Raw genomic sequence first — 26,979 nt, forward strand, 5'->3', positions numbered from 1 at the left:
TTATGCATTTAGAAGACATAATTTAAAATTGGAGACATATTGGATAAAACGAACTAAACTAAAGTCTGAAATACAATATTTTTTAAGATGTTATTTCACCATAAAAAAATTGCCTTTTTTTTTCCCTCAATCTTGATAGAGATAAAGTAAGCCCATATTTGGAGCAATAATATATCATCCCTAAACAAAACTCCATTTTTTCCATCAAAAGGGTTTCAATCGAAATCCACATATTTTTTCCATTCTCATTCTTACGATGAATGTCATCCTCTTCTTATGCTCACCTGACAGGAAATGACGAATCGTCTTTTCATACTCATCTCGCAGGAAAAGAAATAACCCAGAATCGGAATTGGATGGAAAACCTACCACACGATGTGGTTGTGGCTATAATGCAAAAGGTTGGAACCATTGATATACTGAATAACATTCAGAATGTGTGCGTCTCGTGGCGTAAAATTTGCCAAGATCCTGCTTTGTGGAAATCCATAGACATGCATCACTTTGGCGATCTATTAGATCGTGATGTTCTTGTCGAGATGACCAAACACGCAATTGACAGAAGTTGTGGACAATTGATTGATATAAACCTTGTGTATTTCGGCAATGACGATCTCCTCAAGTATATTACAGACAGGTAATAGATATCTTATTATCTGCATCTTTCTTTAATAAGCATAGATAGAATTGTGTAAAAAAACATTTATATCAGAAAACTAGTATAATTGTGTTCCAACGTTTGTATTTAGGAAAAATCAGTTGAGACGCCTTAGAATTGTAATGTGTCGGGACATTACAGACGAGGGATTAAGCGAAGCTTCTGAAAATCTGTCATCCATTGAAGAACTCCACATTTATCTTGGTGACATTTCTCTTTTAAAATACATCACACATGTAGGTCTATACAATGTTGGGTGCAACTGCCCTGTTCTGAAATCGCTGACATTTAATCAACAAGGAGCTATGATGGAGTCATATGAGCATGATTTTGATCCCAATACTGAAGCATTGGCTATCTCAAGGACTATGCCTCAGTTACGTCACCTCAGCCTCTTTGGGAATCATATGACGGACATAGGTCTTCAAGCCATCCTCGACGCCTGCCCTAGTCTAGAATCGCTCGATCTTAGGAAGTGCTTCAAAATTAACTTGTCTGGTGAGTTGGGTAGAAGATGTTCTTTCATAAAGACACTCAAGCTCCCAAATGATTCTACTAATGATTATGACTTCGATTACCAAGGATATGAATTCTACTATTCCTATGATGATGATGATTACAGTTGAAAAATATAAAAACCAGAGTTGTATAGGTTTTTGAGTTGAAATGTATATTGTTTTCCTAGTTCATTTATTTGTATGGCCGAAATTTATGATTTTTTTTTTCAAACTCATATCTAGCTTCTTATAGGGTGTTTCAAACCAAATTTAGTAATGATTTTTGAAATTAATATAAGTGAATCCTAGAATTGAGAAAAATTAACATTTAGTTATGCATTTTGAGTAGGAAACGACTTAGTATTTCGATGTAGAAACCGACTAAGTGGCTAGTCCTTGGTCCTTACACGATGGCTATAAGGAGAAATATAAAAAACAGAGTTAATAGATTTTCTTACAACAAATGAGTTGAAATTTATATTGTTTTTTAATCCATTTGATGTTATTTTATATGAGCTGAAATTTATAATTTTTTTTTTTCAAACTCATATCTAGCTTCTTATAGGGTATTTCAAACTATTTATAGTAATAAATTTTGGAAAATGAATAAAACTGAATCCTAAAATTTGAGATTTTTTATATCAATGGCAACCCATTTATTTATGCATTTCGACAATGAATATAAGGAATTGTTGAAGATCCTATCACCCAATAGTGGTATGGTATCAAATTTATTAGTGTTCTTTTGGTTTGGTTAATAATGCAATCTATTTGTTATTTGTTATTTTGATTTGAGTTATTAAAACAAAAAGCTATAAAAATTAAATTGATTTTGATAATAAAATAGTTAGAGTGTTTTAGAACTAATTAAATTAAATTATTAAAGTATTTTATTTTTATTAGATTTAAGTTAAAGTTGGTTAATCTAGAGTTTAAAAAAAATTGAGAAAATAACTATTCAAAAAGAATGAAACTAACCCAGGAATTCTACACGTGGAAAAGAATGAAACCCATTTTCTATTTATTTTTCTTACATTTAACAATTGCATATTATTTATAAGGAACTATATATATATATATATATTTTTTACCGTGTATAGCTTTTAAGTTAAATTAGAATTGTCTAATAAAACTAGACAATTGATCTTTATGTATTATATAAAGTGTACTAAATTTTGAATATAAAATGAACTTATTTTTAAGGGAAATGAGATCAGTATTAACTATTGGGTGATATAATATTAGGAAGAAATATGTAAAACTGATTGAAAAATTGAAAATGGTGGGAATAATATGGAAGAGTTATAGATTTTGTAAATTTTATTTTAATGAAACAAGAAAAACAAAATACATGAAAGAAAATGTTGAAAGTTTGAATTATGTTAGATGGTTTCATTTATCAATTTCAAAGAGGGAATACAAATTGAATTGGTTTGATATTCACTCTTATCAAAATAAAAAAAATGAAAATAAATTTTTTTTTGTCTAAATTTTATATTTAAAATATATTCTATATATAACATTATAATTTTATATTTTTTTTTATCTCATACTTATCTAAAAGATATATATATTTTTGTTCACTATAGATTTTATTTTTAAAGAAAGAAATATGACAACGATTTAAATATTTAGTCTGCAAACACACTTAATCAATTAACCAGATAAAAAACTTGTGGTCTGACGGGCTCGAACCTAGGAATTTAAGATTAAGAACATAAGATTAGTATCCATCTTTTATGTTCATATATTTTCTAACTTGTTTAATCTTGTTTATAATAGTCTTTTTTTAGAATATTTAAAAAAAATGTATTTGATTTAAAAAAAGTGGGTTAGTTAGGTTTTGAATTGGTTTAATTATTAAAAACAAAATTAATAATTAAACTAATTAAAATTTTATTTATTATAAATGCATATTTTTTTTAAAACAAAATTATTATTTATTTAAAATTAACAAAAAAAATATTTTATTTAATAACAAGTGATTTAATAGTTAGTATAATAGTGTGATTAAATTAGAATTTATTTTTATTTTTTTTTCAAATATATATATATATATATATATATATATATATATAAAAGACCAAATAAATTTGTAATATATATAATTTAATTTATATTATATATATTAAAAATTTATTCAATGTTCCATGTATTAATTTTTATTAATTGTGTTTTAGAAAATGGCATGATTAATTTATGGTTATATCTAAAATTTATTTGAAAATTATAATCAAGTCAACTAAAAGAATCGAAGACTATTTGATGCTCAAATATAAAATGCCCAAATATAAAATGTCCAGTACTTTTTCCCCTCAAAAAGCCCTAATATAAAATGCCCGGTACTTTTCCTACTGAAAAGCCCTAATATAAAATGTCCAGTACCTTTCCCCCTCAAAAAGCCCTAATATGAAATGCCCTAATATAAAATGCCCGATACTTTTTCCCCTCAAAATGCCCTAGGCTAAGCACAACTCACTCTCTCATGCAAGGTGAATAATGCCGCCTTATACTCGCTCCCGATGGACCAGGAAAGAAGATACTCGGAAGTGGATAAACAATCTGCCGCTTGATGTGTTGATGGTGATACTACAAAAGGTTGGGACTATTGACATACTATTGAATGTCCAGAAAGTATGCGTCTTATGGCATAGAATCTGTCAAGAACCCGCATTCTGGCGTTCTATTGACATACATGACATCAAGAAACTCTACAACTTTCCCCATTATCAAGCAAAGGATGGCGGACTTCCCTATAATGTCAACAAAATTATAGAGGCAGCAGTTGACAGGAGCTGTGGTCAATTGATTAATATCAACCTCGAATATATCGGAAATGATCACCTCCTCAAATATATTACTGACAGGTATTCATATCATCCTATTTTTATTAGTAAATCTTTGAAAGAACTTTTAAATGCTTCATCTTTCATTTTTGAAGAATTCACTATAATAATTATCATTAAATCAAATAAGGTAGCTCTAGTGGAAAAACATTGTCTAAAAGACTAAAGATCTTAGATTCGATCAATTCCTTTAACATATTTAGTTGAAGTGGGGATTCATGATTGTTTACCATTAATTCCCTATTTTTGTAGCTTTGTATATCATAGAAGCATTGATAACTATATTTAGTAAATCTTTGAATTTAGAAATTTTGAATAATCTTTAAATACTTTGTTTTTCTCATTTTTATAGACACGTAATGTTTTGTGTTTATATTTGTCATCTGCACTTTGATTATTTTGGATGACTCTTACTTTCTGGTAGTTTAGAAACTGACATACATCGTGTTTGAGCTTATATTTAGGAAAATTCAGTTGAAATGCCTTCGAGTGGTATGGAGTTACATTACAGATGAGGGATTAAGTGAAGTTGCTAAAAAGATGCCATCTATGGAAGAACTTCATATTAGTTATGGAGACATCAAACATATAGGTCTTGAAAATGTTGGTCTCAACTGCCCTGGTTTGAAATCACTCACATTTAAAAAACCAGGTTTGGTGACTGAAATCGAGTATGAAGAGGATAGTGATGATGAGGAGGATAGTGACGATGAGGAAGATAGTGATGATGAGGAGGATAGTGACGATGATGAAGATAGTGATGATGAGGAGGATAGTGATGATGATGATTTAATTGAGTATGAGTTGGATAGTGATGAGGAGGAGGATAGTGATGATGAAATTAGTTTAATTGAGTATGAGGAGGACAATGATGATGAAATTGATCCTAATTTGGTTGCATTTGCTATCTCTAAAACAATGCCTCAGTTGCAACACCTTAATCTTATTGAAAATGGAATGACAAACGAAGGCTTACAGGCTATACTTGACTCTTGCCCTCGTCTAGAATCGCTTGATCTCAGAAAGTGCTTTAGAGTTGACCTGACGTCTGATACTAAGTTGAGCAAAAGATGTTCTTCCATAAAGTCATTCTGCCACCCCAATGACTCTACCATTCTTGGTGTTGATGTTTTTAAACCCCTTAACATGGGTAATTTTGATTTCTCTTGATATTGAATATTAGTGATGATGATTTTGATTTCATTGGTAATGAATATTTGTTTGTGTTGGATACTCGAGACTGAGTTGTGTGATGTTGACTATGTTTTTTTGAATGATTGAATTAGTAACTTGGTGGAGAAAAACAAAAGTATGGGAAATGAAATTATAATATATGTTATACCCATTTATTTAATTTATTGACTGGTATCTTTGTTTTGAAGGGATGTGTGTTTGATGAGGATTTGAAATTTTATTACAAATATTTATGATCAAATATGTATTGAAAGTTATATTTGTGTATTTTTCAATTAAATCAAATATAATTAATTAAGTTTAAAACATAAATTAAGTTTTAATTTTATATTTTTTCATGAAATGAATGTACATTTTAGTCATTAAAATTAAATTTTCAAAGTTATAATAATATTTCATGATATTTTTAATAAAATAAAATATGATCTATATTATTCATTCAGATTCAAATTTGGATTGTTTTTATAAAATGAGGTTTGAACGTATTAATATTTTTATTTTTTTAATTAATTGATTAGATAAAAAAAAATATAACAATTATTTATGTGTTTCATTCTTTTTTAACTTACACATCAAACATTACTGTGAAGTTTAAACTGTCATCCATTGAGGAACTCCACATTTATCTAGGTTTAAAATAAATAACACATTTAGATTTATATAATGATTTCGTAGTCTATTTGGTGTTATTTATTTATTTTGGTGAGAAATGAGTTATAGTCATTTAATTAAAATCCCAAAAAAAAAATAAAGATACAAGAATTCTGAAATGAGGACAAAACATCCCTTTGCCCTAATTTTGAAAACAAACAAATTCAAAGGAAATAATAAGTTCAATATTTATAAAAATACAACAATCAAACACAATAACACTTAAAAAAAAAACAGTAACAACAAGCAAACATCCATTTCTATCCCATCTTAAACTGTGCTTCCTTTGAGACTTCATCAAATACAATCCCATCTTTGACAAAACTCTCAATTCTCAATAGTGATTGGAGTTCTTCTCCATATGTGAATAAGAGATAAACCATCTACAACAATATCATTCCATACTTGGTCTTCATTTCTTATTGATCTAGAGAAAACTCTAACATTTCTCTCCATCCAAACATGATCATACACAAGGCATCCATAAAAGCATTTGAATAAATTGGACTTAAATGAGTTTCCTTTAATCTTTGAAAGCACTAAATTTCTAATACCACTCCAATCAACTAAGAGAGTTTGTAAGCTGAAAATTGCTGACTAACTTACCTTAAATAACTTTAGTGAACTTACATTCACCAAATAAATGAGAAATCAACTCATCACAATTGATGCATAGGACACAACCAATATTAGGGATAGTTATGAACATGCTCAATCGATCTCTAGTTATCAACCTACCTCTATAAACCAACAAAAGTGTAATATGATGTCGATGTATGATCCTAGAAGACCATACGTTGTGCTACCACTCAACAAATTTCCCTCGAGAGCGAATACACGCCGTACCAAACTGGAATTAAATTTGTTATTGATTTCAACATTTCATTCATGCATATCAACCCTTTCTCAGAAGTTTATACGGTTGACAACCTAAAGGATTCTTGCCCCATCCGAATTTGACCTTAGAATATCATTTCATTGACCTTTCATAACATCACACACAATAGTTAACTGCTACTCTCTTCTTATTCTAATGTTTCTGGATTGATAACTCATAAGGAGGGAGCCTCTTTCGAACCACAGATCATACTAGAATAGACATAGAGTGTTTCTTCTATTGTCGAATTTGACTTGATATAATAGTCGCACACTCTGTTTCATTTTCAGTATCTTCTTTAGCGACCAATGCATGTTCTCCTTCAACTTGTAAGTCCATACACTTTTTCCAATTTCAGGAATCTGGAATGCACCCATTTGACCCAAAGCAAATCTTTCTTTTTTGCTATCGCCCAAAAGTGTTTATAGGTTAACGCTTTGTTCCATTCCATGCAACTTTTGATACCGAGACCCACTTCTTTCTTGGGTTTACAAACATCATCCCATTTCACTTTCTTGTCTCCTCTTCCATGAGTGCCCTATATGAAATCTTTCATAAGCCTATCGAGATCTTTCATAATCATCTTAGGAGTAACAAGTTGTTGTGCCTAAAAACCAATTTTGCGTGTGTATGATAGGCTCTTCGAGGCCCACCCATTCATTGAATTCTTGACCTTCTCTAGCTATAAGCAATCTGCAATGGGTTATTTTGAGTTGTCTAGATAAGAGGGAGCTCCCAAATACTGGACATGCAGCTCACCTTCTTTGATTTCAAGAACGTTAAAGATATTTTCTTTAGTCGCCTCATCGACACCTTCATAAAATGCAAGATATTCTCTTAATTAATGTAAAGACAGTGATACTAGATAATTGATTTTGAACATCCTTAATAGTATTCATAGAGCCCATTTGGTGTTATTTTGTATGAGCTGAAATCAATAATTTTTTCTTCTTCAAACTCAAATTAATCTAATCATATTTGGTATGTCAAACAAAACATTGTAATAATTTTTGGAAAAAGAATAAAATTGATCAAACTGAACTAATCAATAAATTGAATCCTACAACTTTTGAAATTGCTTAAACCAATGTCAACAATTTAGTAATTATGCATTTTAATGTACAAACCTAGCTACTCGACGAAATAGTTGTTGTATCATATTTATTCTTACTATTTAGATTTCATCTTTGTGATCTTTGTCTTGGGAAAGCAAATAATCTAAAACTTTGTTTTAGAGCTTGTTTGATTTAGTTTAATAAAAAACAATTAAGAAAATTAAATGTTAATAATAAAAGAGGGAGAGTTTTTTATAATCTATATATAATAATACTTAATTTCAAAGTGTTTTGAATTACCGGATCGAGAGCTGTGGTTAATTTGAATATATATGTGATAGTAAATTGATACTTGAGTTATGGAATGAAATCAAAGATGCAACACTACTCAAAGCCAAGGGAAATAGATTTGCAACAAACGTGTTAAAGTGCGATTTTAGAGCAGTGGTCTATAACATTTGGCAAGAACGGAATGCAAGGGTATATGGCAGAACCCGCAGGAGCGTTGAAGAGTTATGAAAAGATATTGTATCGGATTGCAGAGCCCTCGCGGGAACGTGGACAAAAATTTCAAGCACGGAGCAGAACTGGAATATTTGTAGGAACTGGAATTTACCGTTTTTTAAACTCACTAGAATTGAAAGCATTGTAATCAGATAATTCATTTACGTTTTTAGCTTTTTAGATTTTATTCAGAATGTTATGACTTCAAAATCATTCTAGGCCTGTCTAGAATGATCTCTTAAACTTGTGGGTTTTTTTCCCATTTTTGGGAATTTTTAATGAAATGACGCTAAGTCGTTTTTCAAAAAAAAAATTGATACTTGGGTCGAATTATGGATTGACCCATCCATAAACTTAAAACGGTTAAAAATAAAATAAAAAATGTTATAGGTATGTTTCGAACTTGCAACCTAACCAAAATAAGTACACCATTTAACTAACTAGCTAAATTAATAAGATTTTATATTTTAGATTCACAAAATTTAATATATAATATATATAATATATATATAATATATATAATATATATATATAATATATATAATATATATATATATATATATGACATAAACTATGTATTTCTATATCTAATATTCAATATATTTTTACTATTTTAACATGGCATTAGAACCTTGTTTGTTTTTTAGCACACCAAGTCATAGTCTCTAGCCATTGATGTAGTCTCGTAGATCTCTCATAAATTTATTATTATATTTTTTTATTAATAATAAGTTTTCATCTTTTTTTATATATTTTTATTTGTTGATGTTATTATTTTCTTCGACTATCATATTTTCGAAGTTTATTTTCAGTTGTTATTTTACTCTAATATTTTATTCCAATGAAATTTTATCTTTTTTATTATTTTTTTAGACAATACACTATTATCCCGTCTTTATGATGAATTTTCTTTCAGTTGTTGTTTGACCCCAACATTTTATTGTCATAGGATCTTATTTCTTCACTAGTTTATTTAATCACTATTATCTCGTCGTTAAGATATTTTATTCTCATTTACGTACCTTCTTCGTTGATTTTCTTTTTAGGCAACATTATCATCTCGTCGTTGAATTGATTACAAAACTCACGAGTAACTTCAGAATTTCTTTAAAGTTGTTGTTTCACTCCAACCTTCAATGCTCATATGATTTTAATTTATCTGATGAATTTTCAGTACACAACACACTATTATCACGTCATTGAATGAATTTCAACACTCACAAATTTATCAAGTTTAAAGATTACATCATCAACATTTCACTATCTCGCATTTCAACCTCAAGTTGTTTGATGAGAGATGTTATAATATAAAATAATATATCTATTTGAATTATCGTAATATTATAATATTGTGATAATATAATATTATTATATTTATACTAATTTGTTCATAATTATCACAATATTATTATATTTATATTAATTTCTTTATAAAATATATGTAATCTATATATATTAGACATAATCTATATATAAATCTAATAAATCTTACTCTATATTCTAAAAAAAACTAAAAAAAAAACTATCACTAATCATATTTAATCCTCCAAAATCTAGATAACTTAGGATAGTCAATTTCCGCTTTCAATGTCTATTTTCTATATTTAGCATAGTTTATGTTATGAAATTTATAACTTTTATTCTCAGCTTTTTCTAGTTTGTTCTTATTTTCATAAATTTGTTTTGATTACTTGTTTATCAACGTATTATTTTGAGGTAATTCTAAAATAACATTATGATAAAGTGTTTTATGGTTTGAATCTGTCGAGACTCAATATCCTTGTCTTTCTTTTCGGCATGGATTAATACATTTAGATAATTGATTCAAGCTCAAACTCGTGTAATCGTCCCAACTATTTCTTATTGTTAGAATATTTGAGAATAAGTTGTCTTTAGTTCAAAACAAAACAAAACATAGTGCTATTTGAAATGAGTTTGATATTTCATGAAATTAACTCTATAATTTCAAGATTTGTTTCCTCCCATTCAAAAGTTATGACCCTCTTCTTCAAAAAGAGAGATCATTTAATCAAATCGATATAATAAAACTAGATAATTTTCATTCTTGAAAATGTGAACACTTTAATTTCTAAACCACTTGAGATTGTTGAAATAATTATATTATTTTGTGTATATATATATTTTTTGTATTTAATATTAATTACTAATTAATTAATTTTTATATTAATCAAATAATTATTTATACTCATAAATAAAATATTATAAGATTTTGGAATCCAAATATGTTGGAGAAGTTTATGCACTAATTAACCTCTAAATTTAATATAGTCAATTTTATTTGACATTTCTCATATGTTTCTCTTCATTCAAAGTTTGAATTATATTTGTTGATTTCATTTATAAATTTAATTTTGAAGAGGGAATACAATTTGAGTTGCTTTGATATTCAAATTTATCAAAAATAACCAAAAGATGTGAATAAAATAACTTGTCTAAATTTTATCATTTAAAATATTTTCTATAACATTATCACATTTTACTTCTTTTTTAACTCATACTTACATACAAAGGAGTTTTATATATTGTGATTGTAATTATTTTAAAGCCTGTTTAATCTTTTTTTTTAGTCTTTTATTTGTTTTTGTAAAAATTATTTAGGTTATTTAGATTTTATTAATTGGTTTAATTATTAAATTTTTTAATTTTATTTAAAATTTAAATTTGATAAAAATAATTTAAAAATAATTTAATATTTTAATTGATAAAATAAGTAATTTGATGGTTAAATTAATAGGTGATGTGATTAGAAAGAATTTATAAAAAAATGATTAAAATTTAAAAATAACATCAAACAAAACCTAAATCAAACTGCTCATATTATTTGTATTTTACTTTTAAATATTAAGAAAAACTCATTTAAACATATTACTTTTATAACTGGTCTAACTATTAATAGTTATTAAAAGACAGGTTATTTAAAATTTTAATTATAAAATTATTTTTATATACTTAAAATTTTAAAAATAAATTACATATATTTTAATATCTTTAATCGTAAAATAAGTGATTTAATAGTTAAATTTATAATGATGAGATATTACAGAGACTATGGATAAAAAATATTTTAAAAATGATAAAAATTAAAAATTAAAAATCTTTAGATTAAACGAGCTCCTAACAAAAATATATATTTTCTTAATTTTGTAAAAAAAAAACTCGTTCAAACATTTATTATTTTTTTATAAATAATTTAAATTATATATATAATTTTAAAATATTTTTATTAATTTATATATTACAAATTTTGATAATTAGTAAATATATTATATTAATTTATTAAATATATTGTTTTAAAAATATTTATCATTTAAGCAATATTTTAATTTAAAAATATATATTTAAAATTATATTTATTAGTTTTTTATAATAACTTTGAGCAAACTTTTATATATATAATTTTAAATATCTTTTGTTTTTTATTTTGATTTAGTGTCAACAAATTCACTTATTGAAATATTTTACAATATTGAATAAAATAATATTTTAAATAAAAATGTAATTAAATTTAAATAATTATGAGAAAAATATTTTTTTTCATATTTAAAAAATAGAAAAATATTTTAATTTTTTTATTATAAAAAATAAATAAAAATGAATAGCAATATCATCTAACATAAAAATGATTGAAAAATCTAATATTAAATATATATTTTTATTAAATGAGTAAAAATAATGATATTGTAAGAGGTTAAATGAGTTGATTTTAGTAATATATAAAATTTATTTGAATAGTTGTAATCTTTTATCGATTCACCTCAAATCTGAGACCGTTGAGCTTTGAAAATGCTTAATAAGTTTTAATAGGACATAATTTAAATTCAAATACACTTGTTTAAACAAATTTAAATTTTAAAAATATTTAAATAAAAAATGAAAACTTAATTATTCCCACCAAAATCTAATCTAAAATGCCCTAATTCTCTCTCTCTCTTACACACTGAATAATGCCGCCCTATTCTCGTTCTCATCTCCGCAACCGAAGAAAGAAGGCATTCTATTATCGCTCTAGACGGGCTAGGAAGGGTAAAGAGGTAGTCGAGAATCAGAACTTGGTGAACAATCTTCCGCGTGATGTGTTGGTGGCAATTCTGCAAAAGGTTGGAACTATTGACATAATGTTGAATGTCCAGAAAGTATGCGTATTATGGTATAAAATCTGTCAAGAACCTGTAATTTGGCGTTCCATTGACATACATAGCATCGGCAAACTCTGCAACCTTCCCGATTCTGAAGCAACTTACGACGACATTCCTTATGATATTGAAACAATTACCGAGGTTGCAATTGACCGGAGCTGTGGTCAATTGATTAATATCAATCTAGAATATTTTGGAAATGACGACCTCCTCAAGTATATTACTGACAGGTATATCATTCAATCTCTCATATAAGTATTCTATTTATAGTTAATAGTTCTGTCATCTGTACATATTATTCTGAATGAATGCTCTAGAAAATATGGATAAGAATTGTGTAGAGGGTTTCCCTCATAAAACATTAAGGGTTTGTTGTGTTTCTCTTAGTAAATCACTTAAAATTTATCTGATAATCTTTGTTGGTTAATCCTTATTCTAACTTTCAATGAAATGTTTATCAAAGGAAAGAGTCCTGAACTATATGAATTGGTCATATAATTCTGTCCTAAATGAATGCCATAAAAAATTACAGTCTTTCTAATAGTAAATCTTTGAAAGAACTTTTGAATGATTGATTTTCATTTTTTAAGCATTTTACTAATATAATTATCATTAAATCCAATAGGGTAGTTTGTGAAAAGAATATTGTCTAAGTGATTAAAGGTTTAAGATTCGACTCCCTTTAAAAACGTTTTTAGTTGAAGTTGGGGATTCATGATTAATTGTGAGCGATTATTATTATATATAAAAAAAACTAGTATAATTACCATTAGTTCCCTATTTATGTGACTTTGTAAATCATAGATGCATTGATAAATATCTGTAGTATATCTTTGAATTTAGAATTTTTTTAATAATATTTAAATACTTTGTTTTTCTCATGAAAATTTCGGATCTATATTTGTCTTTTACACTTGGTTTATTTTGGGTGAGTCTTGCTGGTTGTTTGGGAACTAACACTACCGGACTTGAATTTTTACTTAGGAAAATTCAGTTGAAACGTCTTCGACTTGTGTGGAGTTACATTACAGATGATGGATTAAGTGAAGCTGCTAAAAAGATGCCATCTTTGGAAGAACTTCATATTGATTTTGGGGGCATCAAATACGTAGGTCTTGAAAATGTTGGTCTGAACTGTCCTGGTTTGAAATCACTCACATATAAAAGACCAGGTATAGTGACTAAAATCGATTATGAAGAGTTGAGTGGTGATGAAATTAATATATTCGAGTATGAGGAGGAGTATGATGTTGCAGTTGATCCTAATTCTGTTGCACTTGCTATCTCAAGAACAATGCCTCAATTGCAACACCTTAACCTCATTGGTAATGGACTGACAAACGAAGGCCTACAGGCTATACTCGACTCTTGCCCTCGTCTAGAATCACTTGATCTTAGGAAGTGCTTTAGAGTTGACCTAACATCTGATCTTGAGTTGGGCAAAAGATGTTCTTCCATCAAGACATTTTGCCACCCCGATGACTCTACTGGTCCTGGTGATCATGATGCTTTTGAATCCTATTACGTGGCTGATCATGATGTGGCTGGTTTTGATCTTTCTGATAATGAAGATTGATGATGACAATTTTAAATGCATTGAACATTTATTGTTATGAACTATGAATTAGTAACTTTTGGTAAAAAACAACAACAAAAGAATCGAAATGAAATTAATTTGCAATATTATATTATATAATGTTTTTTGATTGATTATTAAAAATATTTACAATGAAATATTCAAGTATTGAAAGTTAAGTTTGTGTATTGTTTTAATAATTTTATTTGGCTAGAAGTTATAAAACAAAATTATTGTATGATAAGACTTAAACTCCATTGAACCCAATTTAACTGCTCCATTAGAGAAAGGGATACAAACCATAGTTTGTAATCCAAACATATGACATTGCCGAGCCCTCTCACATGAAGATTCAGCTAATTATTTAGCTCCTACAGCCCAAACAGTTGAGGAACTCATAAAAGCCTGACCAGACAGACCATTCCCATTGGAGAACGATTGAGTCATCGAAAGCAAGAAAAATCACTCCGTATCAGTCACTTCCTCATCGATGGCCTCGTCGCCTGAAGAGGATCCACCGGAGATTAGTGAATTGAGATCTCAGAAAATCTTTTTCCGGTGCTCCTGATCCTCAAGCGACGAAAACGCAACTGATTTTCGTTTACCCTTATCTTCCTCGCTCTTATAGTACCCATAGCACCATCTAAGCGTAGAGACGCTAGAGAAAAGCATAGAAGATTGCCAAAAGATGGCATAGGTCCAACATTCACGGGCACCTTCAATCAAGCCTAGTAGGTGTTGCTGGAGTGATTCCAAAGAACTTTTGCGTATTCCAATGAGGAAGGAGACAACAGTGCCAGAGGCCAATAGATGGTGAGATCGAATGACATGAAAGTCTCAATCGTGTAGGAATTGTCGTCCGTCTACAGATTCACTATTTTTCTTTCATAATTTTTTTTGTTTGAAATAATTTCATTTCACTAAAAGAAGTCCTTTGAATATTAAAACAAAAAGTTGAAAAAAAAAACAACAAAACATAGCACCAACAGGGGTCGAGCCAAGATTTGAAACTTACCCGGACTAATTTTTTATTAAAAAAATTTATCCGGGCTAGTTTTATAGTTTGTTGTCACCAATATTTTTTAGCGACGAAAAATAACTAATAACTGACAGTAATTTACCGTCGTTATTGAAAAAAATACATACATGCTGTTTAAGGCTACCCGGGCTACAGCCCGAGCCAGCTTGTACTTGGCTCCACCCCTAAGCACTGTACGGAATTGAGGTTTGAGAGAGAAGAGATTGAGAGCAAGATGAGAGAGAAAGCAATTTGGGAAAAACTGGAATTAGGGTTATAAGTAAATTAACAAATACAATCAAGTCCTCAGACTTTTATTTAATTATAATTTTATCTATAACTTCTTAATCATACTAAACTAACATCTAATTTATCTTCTTACAAGCACCAACACAAAAAGATAATAAAAAAATAAATTTGAATAAACTGAGAAAAATCTTATCCTCTCCCTATCATAAATTTATAATAATAATTTTGAAAATAGTTTGACATTGACTTGAGTAATTAATTGATGTTGATATTTTTAAAAGTCATATTATCATATTAAGTGGAGCTTCTAAAAATATGTCAGACAGGAAAGAACTCAACATATATCTCGGTGACCCCTCTCTCTTTTAAAATACATCAGACATAGGTATGATGTTTATATAAGGTTGATGGTAATATTTTTTTTTTAATTAAAGAAAATTAACATGACAAACGCTTTAACTTAGAGTGTTTCAGATGAAATTGAATTCGTGATATTTTAATATTTTAAGTAGAGGTCAACATTTGTGACCCGGCCCGGTTCGGTACGGCGAGTTTTGACGGGCCACGTGCCAACACGATAACATATCATGGGTTGGGCTGTGTTTGATTTTTTTAGCCCATAGGCTCGGCCCGGTCCGGCCCGCTAATAGCCCATGGCACGGCCCGACCCACAGCCCGACACGTTAGTAAATATAAAGACAAAAAACGGTAACAAAAACGTTAAATTTATAGAAAAAGACAAAAAATCGTAACAAAAAAACGGTCACATTTCTGCATACTCTATAAAATGAATATTTCTCTTCATTTTTAAATCACATATTCTTCTCTCTCTATCAAGTTTGATTTATCTGATAAAATTTCTAAATTTTTAAAGTTTTTTTTCGATACAACTAATATTTTATCAACTATTTATACACCTAAATGTCATAAAGCTTTTCGAACTATAACCAGAATGGAAATTCATTTTAAAAATATAAAAGTGATCCACTTTTTAATGAGTTTATCCCTCACATGGAATTAAAGTTCTTAAAATACTTTGCGGATATTCGGCTATTATATTGTATAGCTTTTGTTTTAGATCTAAAATATCTGTAGTAGCATCTTGCTTAGATAACCACTATACATATATACGTAAAATTATTACATCAGATCCAAATTTAATTACTAAAGATAAATATAAACAATATTTAAATCCACAATTATGTAATCATAATAAAATAAAAGAAATAAATGAACTTATTAACAAATTATATAATAAATATAAAACAAAATATTTTCCATTACTTAGCCAACAAACTCAACAATCCAAAACTCAAAATTTTCAAAATGAGGATGACAACCCTTTAAACATGTTTTTTTTCATATCAACATTCTCATGCTAGTAGTAGTAGCTACGGTGTTTCATCAGATTCTTTTGACGAAATCGCCGCTTATAATAATATTTTTAATGAGGATACAATGTCTGATATTGATCTTCTAAAATGGTGGGGAGACAAAATAAATACACTTCCACTTTTACAATTAGTAGCTCGGGATATTTTCACCACTCATGTATATATTATTCCTTCAGAACAAGCATTCTCTAGTTCCAAGAGATTGCTGAGTTCGAAGAGGACGAATATGAAAGAGTCGAAATGTACAAATGTGTATTCTTTTGAAGGATTGGTTCGATGCGGACATTAATAAACAATATCAAGGTTGTATGCGAGAAACATAAGGCACATATGATACCGATTCCGCCGAAGGTGTAAGAGACAACTGATTATAGAACATTTCAAATTTAATCTAAGGTAAGTTAGAACTACGTGAGGGGTCTTCTTTTTACAAATTTGAGGTATACAAATTTGTAAGATACATAGGGAACTCGAAAGGGTGCGACCCCATATATTTTAAAATTATTTTTTAGAAGGCTAAAAAGGTTGTTATACGGTCCGGTCCAGCCCGTTAGCACGACACAACACGGAACGACTCGACACGGGAAGCACGACACGACACGACTCGACACGGGAAGCACGGCACGGCTCGACATGACATGGACCAATAGGCCGGGCTGGGAAGAGATATTTTATTGTTAGGCACAACACGACACGTATCACTATTTGGCACGACAGGCTGGGCCGGGCCAACCCGATGCCGACCTCTAATTTTAAGTTAACTCTTATTATTGAGCTATCTTAATGGGTTAATATTGATTTCAAATGTTGTTTGAAATCACTTAATTATGTTTGGATGGGTGTAATTGAAATTAGAATTGAGAATTTTCAATTCTCTATAATTCAATTTATATGTTCGGAAAATATAGAATTTGTAATTCAATCTCAATTTTAATGTTTTAAAAAAATATATATAATAAAAATAATTTTAATATTTAATATTTATTTCATTAAAATATTAATTTGACATAACCAATTAGGATATCTCAAGTGTTGAAATAATTTTTATGTTTTAATTTTTTTAATAAAATATCGGTTCAACATGCTAACTTAATATATTTAATAAATAATATATCGGTTCGACATTTTAACTTAATAAATTCAAAAAGAAAAAACCGGCCGTTCAATATTTTAACTTTTTAAATTATATATATTATATCAGTTCGAAAGATTAATTTATTAAATTAAAAAAAAAAAGTCACCGATTTGATATTTTAACATCTTAAATTCAAAAAATTTGAAAATTTAATCATATTTTAAATAACAAGTTAACTATTTTGTTTGAAAAAATATAAAAAAAAGTAAAACAAAATAAAATAAAATTTGGAATTACAATTTCGAATTTAAAAAATTTGAAATTGAGAATTATAAAATTACACTAGTTTGAATTTTATTGGAATTCTAATTCTAATTTTTAATATTAAAGATTTTAGAATTGAACCCTAATTTCGATTTCAATGTAAATTTGAGGGTTACCAAACACACCCCCTTACATTTAATCATTTATGAGGTCGTGATGACACCTCAAATTTGCTGTTCCAAATTTGATGCTCCACCTTGCACCATTTACTAGTAAAAAATTGACATTTACCGACAGATATTAATTACCAAAGATTTTATAAAACTCTCTTAAATCATCCCGAGAGGAAGAAAACTTTTGTTAATAAAAATAGATTCCGAGAGGGGTGTAAAACATTCGGTTTTACTAATTAGTACCGAAATTTTTACAAAGAACTTTCGGTTTTGACCTTCCCAAAAAACCAAAATAATTCTAAGTGTTGAAGTGGGTTAATTACGAAGGTTATTCAAAAAACTTTCGGTTTTACCTTTCCTAAAATTTTTAATTGCGAAGGTTTTCCAATAAACCTTCGGTTTTGACTCATCCAAAAAAAATGAAAAAATATTCTAAGTTTGAGAATGATTAATTACGAATGTTATTCAAAGAACCTTCGGGTTTTACATTTTCTAAAATTGTTAATTGCGAAGGTTTTTTTAAAAAACCTTCGGTTTTGACTCATCCCAAAAAATTGAAAAAAATTTAATTTCCGTGATGCTTTTTTCCGAAGGTTTATTGGAAAACCTTCGGTTTTAATTATGGTCAAAACGGAAAGTTATACAAAGATCTTTCGGTATTGACCTTCATAAATACTAAACCATCCATTCTCTTCTTATTTTCGCCTCTCTTTTCCCCCCTCTCTCTCACTCTCTTCCGCTCGCACTGCCGCCTACTCATTTTCTTCTTCTTCTCTTCTTCTTCTCATTCTCTTCTTTCTTTTTTTCATTCTCTTCTCCTTTCTCGCCGCCTCCGCCGCTAATTACAGGTTAAATTTAATTTATTTGTTATTGTTTATTTTTAGATATGATTTATGTTAGTTTAGATTATATTTTGTTTGTTAAATATATATATATATATGATTTTGTTAGATTTTATTAAATGTATGATATATTTTGGATTTAGGTTATTGTGTTTGATTTAAGTTATATTAAATTTATTTGGTTTGATTAATATGAAATGCATTCAGGATGAGTGATTAATGGAAAAATATTCGGTGTACACTAGAGAATCTGTCCCGACAATACTAGAATTTGATAGCAGCATCAAAAGCTGAGGAAGAGGCGAGACAAATATCGTTGGAATTGGAGCAAATCCGATTGAGGGACACAAAAAGAGCTCAATTGATTACTGAACTGAAAGCGGAGAGTGCTCAAATGAAGCAAAAACTAGAGAATCTCGAACAACAAGTTGATTATATTAAGAGGCATAATCAACCACCCTCTTCTCCCCCCTCATCTACTAAATAATAGATTTTAGTGTTTGATTAATTATGTGTAATCTTTTTCGTTCGACTAATGACATATTTGGTGTGTTTTGTTTTTAGAATTATAAATTATTATTATGTTTTGGTTTATTAACGTGATTTATGATTTTTTTCCCTTTATTAATCGGTTATTTGATAAAATTATAAACATGTTTGATTTATACTTTTGTTAAAAATTAAAAAAAAAAATGGTAATTGCGAAAGTTTATTGAAAAACTCCTGCTTTTGACCCAGGGTAATTGCGAAAGTTTTATTGAAAAAAATTTCGTTTTTGAACCTTCCCCAACAAAATTAGAAATTTTTCTAAGTGCTGAGAAGGGGTATTTGCGAAAGTTTTATTGAAAACTTTCGCTTTTAATCCTTCCCCCAAATAAATGGAAATTTTTCTAAGTGTTGGGGGTAGTTGCGAAAGTTTTCAATAAAACTTTCGCTTTTGACCCTTCCCCCAAAAAATTAGAAATTTTTCTAAGTGTTAGGAATGGGGATTTGAGAAAGTTTTATTGAAAACTTTTGCTTTTGACCCTACCCCAAAAAAGTTGGAAATTTTTCTAAGTGTTAGGAAGGGGTATTTGCGAAAGTTTACAAAAAACTTGCGCTTTTGACCATTCTCCAAAAAAATTGAAAATTTTTCTAAGTGTTGAGAAAGGGTAAAACTTTCGCTTTTGACCCTTCCCCAAAAAAATTGGAATTTTTTTTAAGTTTTGGGGGGTATTTGCGAAAGTTTTAATGAAAACTTTCGTTTTTGACCCTTCCTAAAAAACATCCGTTTAAGGTCAGGACCAAGAGTTTTATGTATAATTTTCGGAAATAACCATCAAATCCGGAAGTTAATTGGAAAACTTTCGGTTTTTCTATAGAGGGAAAAACCGAAAGTTAATTAGGTAACTTTCGATTTTTCTTCAAAGGTAAAAACCGAAAGTTTTGCAATTAACTTTCGGTTTTTCTTCAAAAGAAAAAATTGAAAGTTTTCCAATTAACTTTCGGGTTTTCTTTTTGAAGAAAAACCGAAAGTTAATTTGAAAACTTTCGATTTTTTTCCTTTGAAAAAAAACCGAAAGTTTTCAATTAACTTTCGGTTTTTCTCTCGGGTATCTAAACCGAAAACTCTACGATATCTCTCGGTAAACGCCCAATTGTTTTTAACGAAAGAGTCAATACCGAAGAATGGCGAGAGTTACATAAACTTTCGGTATTTGGTCTATACCGAAAGATATAGGGTCAAAACCGAGAGTTTTTACTCTCGTTTTTTACCCCTTTTCACCAGTGATCTTCACAATATATGTTGACTTTTTAATCCTTTTCTTAATTAATTTTGATTTATTTTATAAATTAACCAATTTTTGTGAAAGTCATACAGGATTGAGATGACCAAATTTGGAACAACATATTTCAACCATGAGGAAATTTGGTGAGGGAATGACTTGGCATCACCTTCATTGGTTGGAAAATGTAAAATTGGGAGCGAAGAGAGAAAATAGAGAAATTATTTGATTTTTTCAGCGAATAAGATTATGTCAAGTCATTCCCTCACCAAATTCCCTCACATAATCATTTCTCATATATATATATATATATAAGTTAACAACGAAAACAAAATAATTGTATATAAGTGATTATAATAATTAATTTTTAAAAATATATAAATTTTTCATAACAGTTTAAATTCTTTGCTTAGCTGTAATTACAGTCAAGCGTTATTTTGACTAGCCGTGTCATATTCAAAATTTGAAAATTTTAAATAGGACATAATTAAATTCAAATACGCTCCGTCTAAATAAATTTAAATTTAAGAAATGAAAAATTAAAAACATAATTCTTCCCTCCAAAATCCAAATATAAAATGCCCTAGGCTAAGTACTCATCCCAACTCACTTTGATCTCTTGCACACAATGCCGCTTTATTCTTCCTGTCGTCTCCGCTACCGGAGAAAAACATCCTATTCACGCTCTGATTGGACCAGGAAAGAAACATCATATTCTCGCTATAGGCGGATCATGAAACAAACATCATATTCCCGTTCTCGTCTCCGTTACCGGAGAAGAAAGACATTATATTATCGCTCTCGACCAATCATGAAAAAAACACCATCTTCTTCTACTGGCTTGTCGAGAAAAGATGCTACAACCGAGACTCGGAACTGGGTGGACAATCTTCCCCGTGATGTGCTGGTCACTAGTAAAAAAAAAGGTCAATATCAACGGTTTTTACTGTTGTTATTAAACAAAAAATGGTTAGTATTGAGTAATAACAACAGCTCAAAAAACGGTTGACATCCGTTACTAGAGCCTCCGTAGGCATTGCTCAAACATGAAATATCAACCATTTTGGGGCGGTTGTTATTACTCAATAACAACCGTTTTTTGAGCGGTTGTTATTAAGAAATATCAACCGTTTTATATGCAATTGTTATTAAGCAATATCAACCGTTTAAAAAAAATTACTCAATACTAACCATTTTGTAGGCGGTTGTTATTAAGAACTATAAAAGTGGTTGTAATTTCTTAATTATAATGGTTGTTGACATTTTTTATTCCGAATTTATAAAAAAAATATTTCAATTATTTAATTAAAAATCACTTTAAAATAAATTTAATTATTTTATACAAAATTTCAAATGACAAGATAATTTTTAAATATAATTCCAAAATTAACATTAAAATAATTTAATTCCATTACATACAAATACTACATTTAAATAAAAAAATTCATAATACAAAAAATAAAAAATAATAATTCGATCTTGATCTTCTATCATCTATTTCTTCTTCCTTGATCTTCATCTTCTATCTCTTCTTCCTTGATATTCATCTTCTATCATCTATTTCTTCTTCCTTCAGCATAAACCTCCTTTTCTTCATAATTAACTACCTCCTTTTTTTTATAATTAATTCCGTCCAAATTTAGTATACCTACATATAAAGACATTTACAACATAAATAATTAAAATTAAAGTTAATAATATAAACCTGATTATACAATGATAATTTTACTTATAAGGCAAATGAGGAAGGAATTAAGAGCATTGATTTGAAGGAGGAGAGTTGTCTATGGGATTTGAGAGTATAGGGTTGAGGATTGAGGGATGAGAGAGGTTGTGGGAAGAGAGGTGATTGAGGAGAGAAGAAGTTATCGAGGTTAAAAGAAGTTATCGATAATGGAGAATTAATTAATTAATTATTTTGTATAACAATCCACGATTTTAATGATATTTTATTTATTTATTATTTTTAATTTTATATATATATATATATATATATATATATAGTATATTTAAAAAATTTAATTACTTAAATATTATATATATATATATATATTAACTATTAAATATTATATATAAATATAAATTATTAAATTTAAAATATTAAAAAATATTTAATATCAACTATTTTTAAAATGGTAATATTATATATATTTACTCTATTAAATAACAAATCAAATTAATTTATATAAAAATTTTAAATTTTAAATATTTTATATGTTTATTTTATTAAATAAATTTGAATATTTCAAATTTAATTATATATATATATATATATATTTATTTTATTACATAAAATATGAAATTATATTATGTTTTTAAATTTTAAAAAAAATTTCATAAAATTTTAATTTTTTTACTTATTATTATTATTTAATATTTATATTATATATATATAATTCATATAATTAATTATTAATAAATTCATATATATTTATATAAATAATTATTAATTATATTTTAAATTTAATAAAAATATATGATTATATATCTTTCCTAGTTTCTTTCTAATCTCTCTCCACTTATTAATTTTTTTCTTTAAATTTTAAATTTTAATTTCTCCTTTTTAATAGTATTTTTTTATTCTTATTAAATATTAAAATTTATTAATATTTATATTTTTCATAAACACTAAATTTTGTTAATATTTTTATTTTTACTTCCCCCAAAAAAATATTCGTGTATATTTTTTTTTAATCTTATCTCACTTTTATTCCTCATATAAAATAAATAAAAATAACTCAAAAATTACAAATAAATTCTCATAACAATTTTTAATAAAAATATTGAATAATTTCTTTTTACTAAGAATAATATTTATTCAAACAGTTATATTTCCCCTTTATATCAACGGTTTTTAAAATGGTTGATATAGATTTGGTCAATATCAACGGTTTTTAAAGTGGTTGATATAGATGTGGTTAATATCGACGATTTTTAAAACTGTTAATATAGAGTGGGTCAATATCAATCATTTTAAAATTCCGTTAATATAGATGAGTTAATATCAACCGTTTTAAGAGCGGTTGATATTGACTCCCTTTATATCAACGGTTTTCGAAACTGTTAATATAGAGTAGAGTCAATATCAACCGTTTTAAAATCTTGTTAATATATATGAGTTAATATCAACCGTTTTTAAGAGCGGTTGATATTGACCCCTTTATATTAACGGTTTTTTAAACTGTTGGTATTACCCCTTTAATATCAACCGCTGAACAAACGGTTACTATTTTTGGTTACTATTAATGATTTTTTTTACTAGCAAAAGGTTGGGACTATTGACATACTGGTGAATGTCCAGAGAGTATGCCTTTCATGGCGTAAAATCTGCAAAGACCCTATAATCTGGCGTTCCATTGACATACATGACATCCAAAAACTCTTCAACCTTCCCGGAGAAGAACTTCCCTGTGATGTCAGCAAAATGATAGAGATAGCAATTGACAAGAGTTGTGGTCAATTGATTAATATCAACCTTGAATATACTGGAAATGACCAACTCCTCAAGTATATTACTGACAGGTATAAATATCATTCTCCCATATTATAAGTATATAATATTTGTAGCTAATAGTTCTCATATTCATTTCTACATTTTCAAATGAGATTTAAGATGTCAAACAATATTATTTCTTGCAAAATAAAAATGACTAACTTTCTGAAATGAATGCTCTAGAAAATATGAATATACCTCATAAAACATTAATTACATAAATTTGTCATATAATTATGTCTTATGTTGTGTCCATCCTGGACTCAATATCTAATGCAAGTCCTGAATTATTGTCATAAAACATTAGTCTTTCTATTACTAAATCCTTGAAATAACCTTTGAATGATTGATCTTTAAATTTTTAAGCATTTCACTAGTATAATTATCATTAGATTGAATAGGGTAGCTAGTAAAAAGAATATTTTCCAAGCGACCAAAGTCTCATATTCGATTCCCTTTAAAAACTTAATAATTGTGTCGGGTTATGTTAAATGTTTAAATAAAAAAAAAATATATTATAATTACCATTAATTTTCTATTTTTGCGGCTTTGTATATTATAGAAGCATTGATAAGTATCTTTGGTAAATCTTTGAATTTGAAATTTTGAATACTCTTTAAATACTTTGTTTTTCTCATATTTATAGACATGTAATATTTTAGATCTATATTTTTCTCTTTCACTTTGTTTATTTTGGATGAGTTTTACTTGTTGGTTGTTTAATTTGTGAACTGACACGACGTGGCTTGAGCTTGTATTTAGGAAAATTCAGTTGAAAACCCTTCGAATTAAATGGAGTAGCATTACAGACGAGGGATTAAGTGAAGCTGCTAAAATGATGTCATCCATTGAAGAACTTTATATTAATTTTGGGGGCATCAAACATATAGGTCTTGAAAATGTTGGTCTCAACTGCCCTGGTTTGAAATCACTCACATATATAAGACCAGTAATAGTGACTAAAATTGAGTATGAGGATGAAATTAGTTTCATTGAGCATGAAGAGGACTATTATGATGGAATTGATCCTAATTCTGTTGCACTTGCTATCTCAAGAACAATGCCTCAGTTGCAACACCTTAACCTTATTGGTAATGGAATGACAAACGAAGGCCTTCAGGCTATACTCGACTCTTGCCCTCGTCTAGAATCGCTTGATCTTAGGAAGTGTTTTAGAGTTGACCTGACGTCAGATCCTAAGTTGGGCAAAAGATGTTCTTCGATAAAGGAATTCTACCACCCTAGCGACTCTACCGATCCTGGTGATGAGTTTGAATCCTATGATGCGGCTGACTATTATTTCACTGATAATGATGATTTTGATTCCTCTGATAATGGTGATCTTGATTATGCTGGTGGTAATGAAGATTTTATTATTGTATACTACTAAAGTGAGCTACGTGATGTTCTTTTGAATATTTATGTGTTTGAAATTTTGAAATTTTGGTTGAAAAAAACAAAAGAATGGGAAATGAAATTAATACCTTGTTTGAAACGAATGTGTGTTTGATGAGGATTTGAGAGTTTATTAAAAATATTTATGATGAAATATTCAAGTATTGAAAGTTAAATTTGTGTATTTTTTAAATAAATCAAAGATAAGTAATTACGTTTAAAATTTAAATTAAGTTTTAATGTCATATTTTGTCTTGAAATAATGTAGATTTTAGTTTATTAAAATTAAATTTTACACATAATTTTTTTTATATAATAATATTTCATGATATTTAAAAAAAAAAAATAAACCATGATTTATATTATTCAAAGTCATTTAAATAATATATAATATATATGTTTACCTACTGTTTAAAACTCGAGTTTATTATTGTTTTTTTTTTATCAAATTAGGAAAATAAAAACATATATAGTTTATAGATTACAACAAATGAGTTGAGATGTATATTGTTTCTTAGTCATTTGGTGTTATTTTGTATTTATAATTAATTTTTTCTTCTTTTCAAACTCAAATTTAACTTTGTTTATGGCTGTCAAACAAAACATAGTAATAAGTTTTAGAAAAAAAATAATCAAACTGAATAATCAATAACTTGAATAATCACTCATTTATCAATTTCTAGATCAAAATACAATTATATTTATGAATAAAATAAGAAGTTGATTATTCTTAATATATAGATATTTTTTTTAAATGGTACATGTATATTAAAAATAAAAATTTTTTAAACACAACAACAAATAATGACATGACAAGAAAAAAATAATAAAAAAAAAATAAGAAAGACGGTACTCAATAAATTATTGAAGAGCCTTATTAAAATAAATAAGATATCGAATATATAGACATTGTTGATATTTAAAATATTTAAACTTATCATAACTGACTAGATGACAAAACGATGAGTTAGAAGATCCCCAATGAAATTTACACATTATTCTCTCCATTTTTACCGTCACACTCTTGCGGAAAATGAATAACGACATCATATATGTGAGCATAAATGACAAGACACTCTTAATAAGATTAGTCGACCCCCTTTCGATATTGTTTTACTTTTTTATCTAGACTGTTTACATTCCATTTTAGTGATAATCAAGTCCTAAGAGACATTGGATCGTAATTTAGCACCGAATGACATATCAAGATATGTTGACAGAAAACCACCAATTCTAAACCCCAACACATTTGGCAACTTCATCCTTCTTCTATTCAAAATAGAATTTGGGTATGA

General features: G+C 28.0%; 4 protein-coding genes across 4 annotated transcripts; all 4 read left to right on the forward strand.

Annotated features, from left to right (window-relative positions):
• The first annotated feature begins 260 nt into the window (after positions 1-260).
• LOC124912687 (putative F-box/LRR-repeat protein 23) lies at positions 261-1,284 on the forward strand. Its single transcript, XM_047453336.1, has 2 exons — positions 261-637; positions 750-1,284. The coding sequence occupies exons 1-2, from the start codon at positions 261-263 to the stop codon at positions 1,282-1,284; spliced, it is 912 nt and encodes a 303-aa protein (XP_047309292.1).
• Positions 1,285-3,654: 2,370 nt separating this feature from the next.
• LOC124912688 (F-box protein SKIP19-like) lies at positions 3,655-5,171 on the forward strand. The gene is made up of 2 exons (XM_047453337.1): positions 3,655-4,022; positions 4,466-5,171. The coding sequence occupies exons 1-2, from the start codon at positions 3,655-3,657 to the stop codon at positions 5,169-5,171; spliced, it is 1,074 nt and encodes a 357-aa protein (XP_047309293.1).
• A 7,076-nt stretch (positions 5,172-12,247) lies between these two features.
• Positions 12,248-14,015, forward strand: LOC124912689 (putative F-box/LRR-repeat protein 23). Its single transcript, XM_047453338.1, has 2 exons — positions 12,248-12,669; positions 13,424-14,015. Exons 1-2 carry the CDS (start codon positions 12,248-12,250, stop codon positions 14,013-14,015), a joined length of 1,014 nt encoding a protein of 337 aa, XP_047309294.1.
• A 7,409-nt stretch (positions 14,016-21,424) lies between these two features.
• Positions 21,425-25,679, forward strand: LOC124912690 (putative F-box/LRR-repeat protein 23). The gene is made up of 3 exons (XM_047453339.1): positions 21,425-21,703; positions 24,059-24,318; positions 25,052-25,679. Exons 1-3 carry the CDS (start codon positions 21,425-21,427, stop codon positions 25,677-25,679), a joined length of 1,167 nt encoding a protein of 388 aa, XP_047309295.1.
• Positions 25,680-26,979: the final 1,300 nt, after the last annotated feature.

This window comes from Impatiens glandulifera, chromosome 8, assembly GCF_907164915.1.
Source record: "Impatiens glandulifera chromosome 8, dImpGla2.1, whole genome shotgun sequence".
NCBI lineage: Eukaryota > Viridiplantae > Streptophyta > Magnoliopsida > Ericales > Balsaminaceae > Impatiens > Impatiens glandulifera.

What these genes read in the sequence shown, in the direction of transcription:
- LOC124912690 (XM_047453339.1), top strand. Translation starts at nt 21,425, where the DNA reads ATGCCGCTTTATTCTTCCTGTCGTCTCCGCTACCGGAGAAAAACATCC. An exon ending in ATCTTCCCCGTGATGTGCTG is followed by an intron (nt 21,704 to 24,058) that starts GTCACTAGTAAA and finishes TTTTTTTACTAG; the next exon opens with CAAAAGGTTGGGACTATTGA. An exon ending in CTCAAGTATATTACTGACAG is followed by an intron (nt 24,319 to 25,051) that starts GTATAAATATCA and finishes GCTTGTATTTAG; the next exon opens with GAAAATTCAGTTGAAAACCC.
- LOC124912689 (XM_047453338.1), top strand. Translation starts at nt 12,248, where the DNA reads ATGCCGCCCTATTCTCGTTCTCATCTCCGCAACCGAAGAAAGAAGGCA. An exon ending in CTCAAGTATATTACTGACAG is followed by an intron (nt 12,670 to 13,423) that starts GTATATCATTCA and finishes ATTTTTACTTAG; the next exon opens with GAAAATTCAGTTGAAACGTC.
- LOC124912687 (XM_047453336.1), top strand. Translation starts at nt 261, where the DNA reads ATGTCATCCTCTTCTTATGCTCACCTGACAGGAAATGACGAATCGTCT. An exon ending in CTCAAGTATATTACAGACAG is followed by an intron (nt 638 to 749) that starts GTAATAGATATC and finishes GTTTGTATTTAG; the next exon opens with GAAAAATCAGTTGAGACGCC.
- LOC124912688 (XM_047453337.1), top strand. Translation starts at nt 3,655, where the DNA reads ATGCCGCCTTATACTCGCTCCCGATGGACCAGGAAAGAAGATACTCGG. An exon ending in CTCAAATATATTACTGACAG is followed by an intron (nt 4,023 to 4,465) that starts GTATTCATATCA and finishes GCTTATATTTAG; the next exon opens with GAAAATTCAGTTGAAATGCC.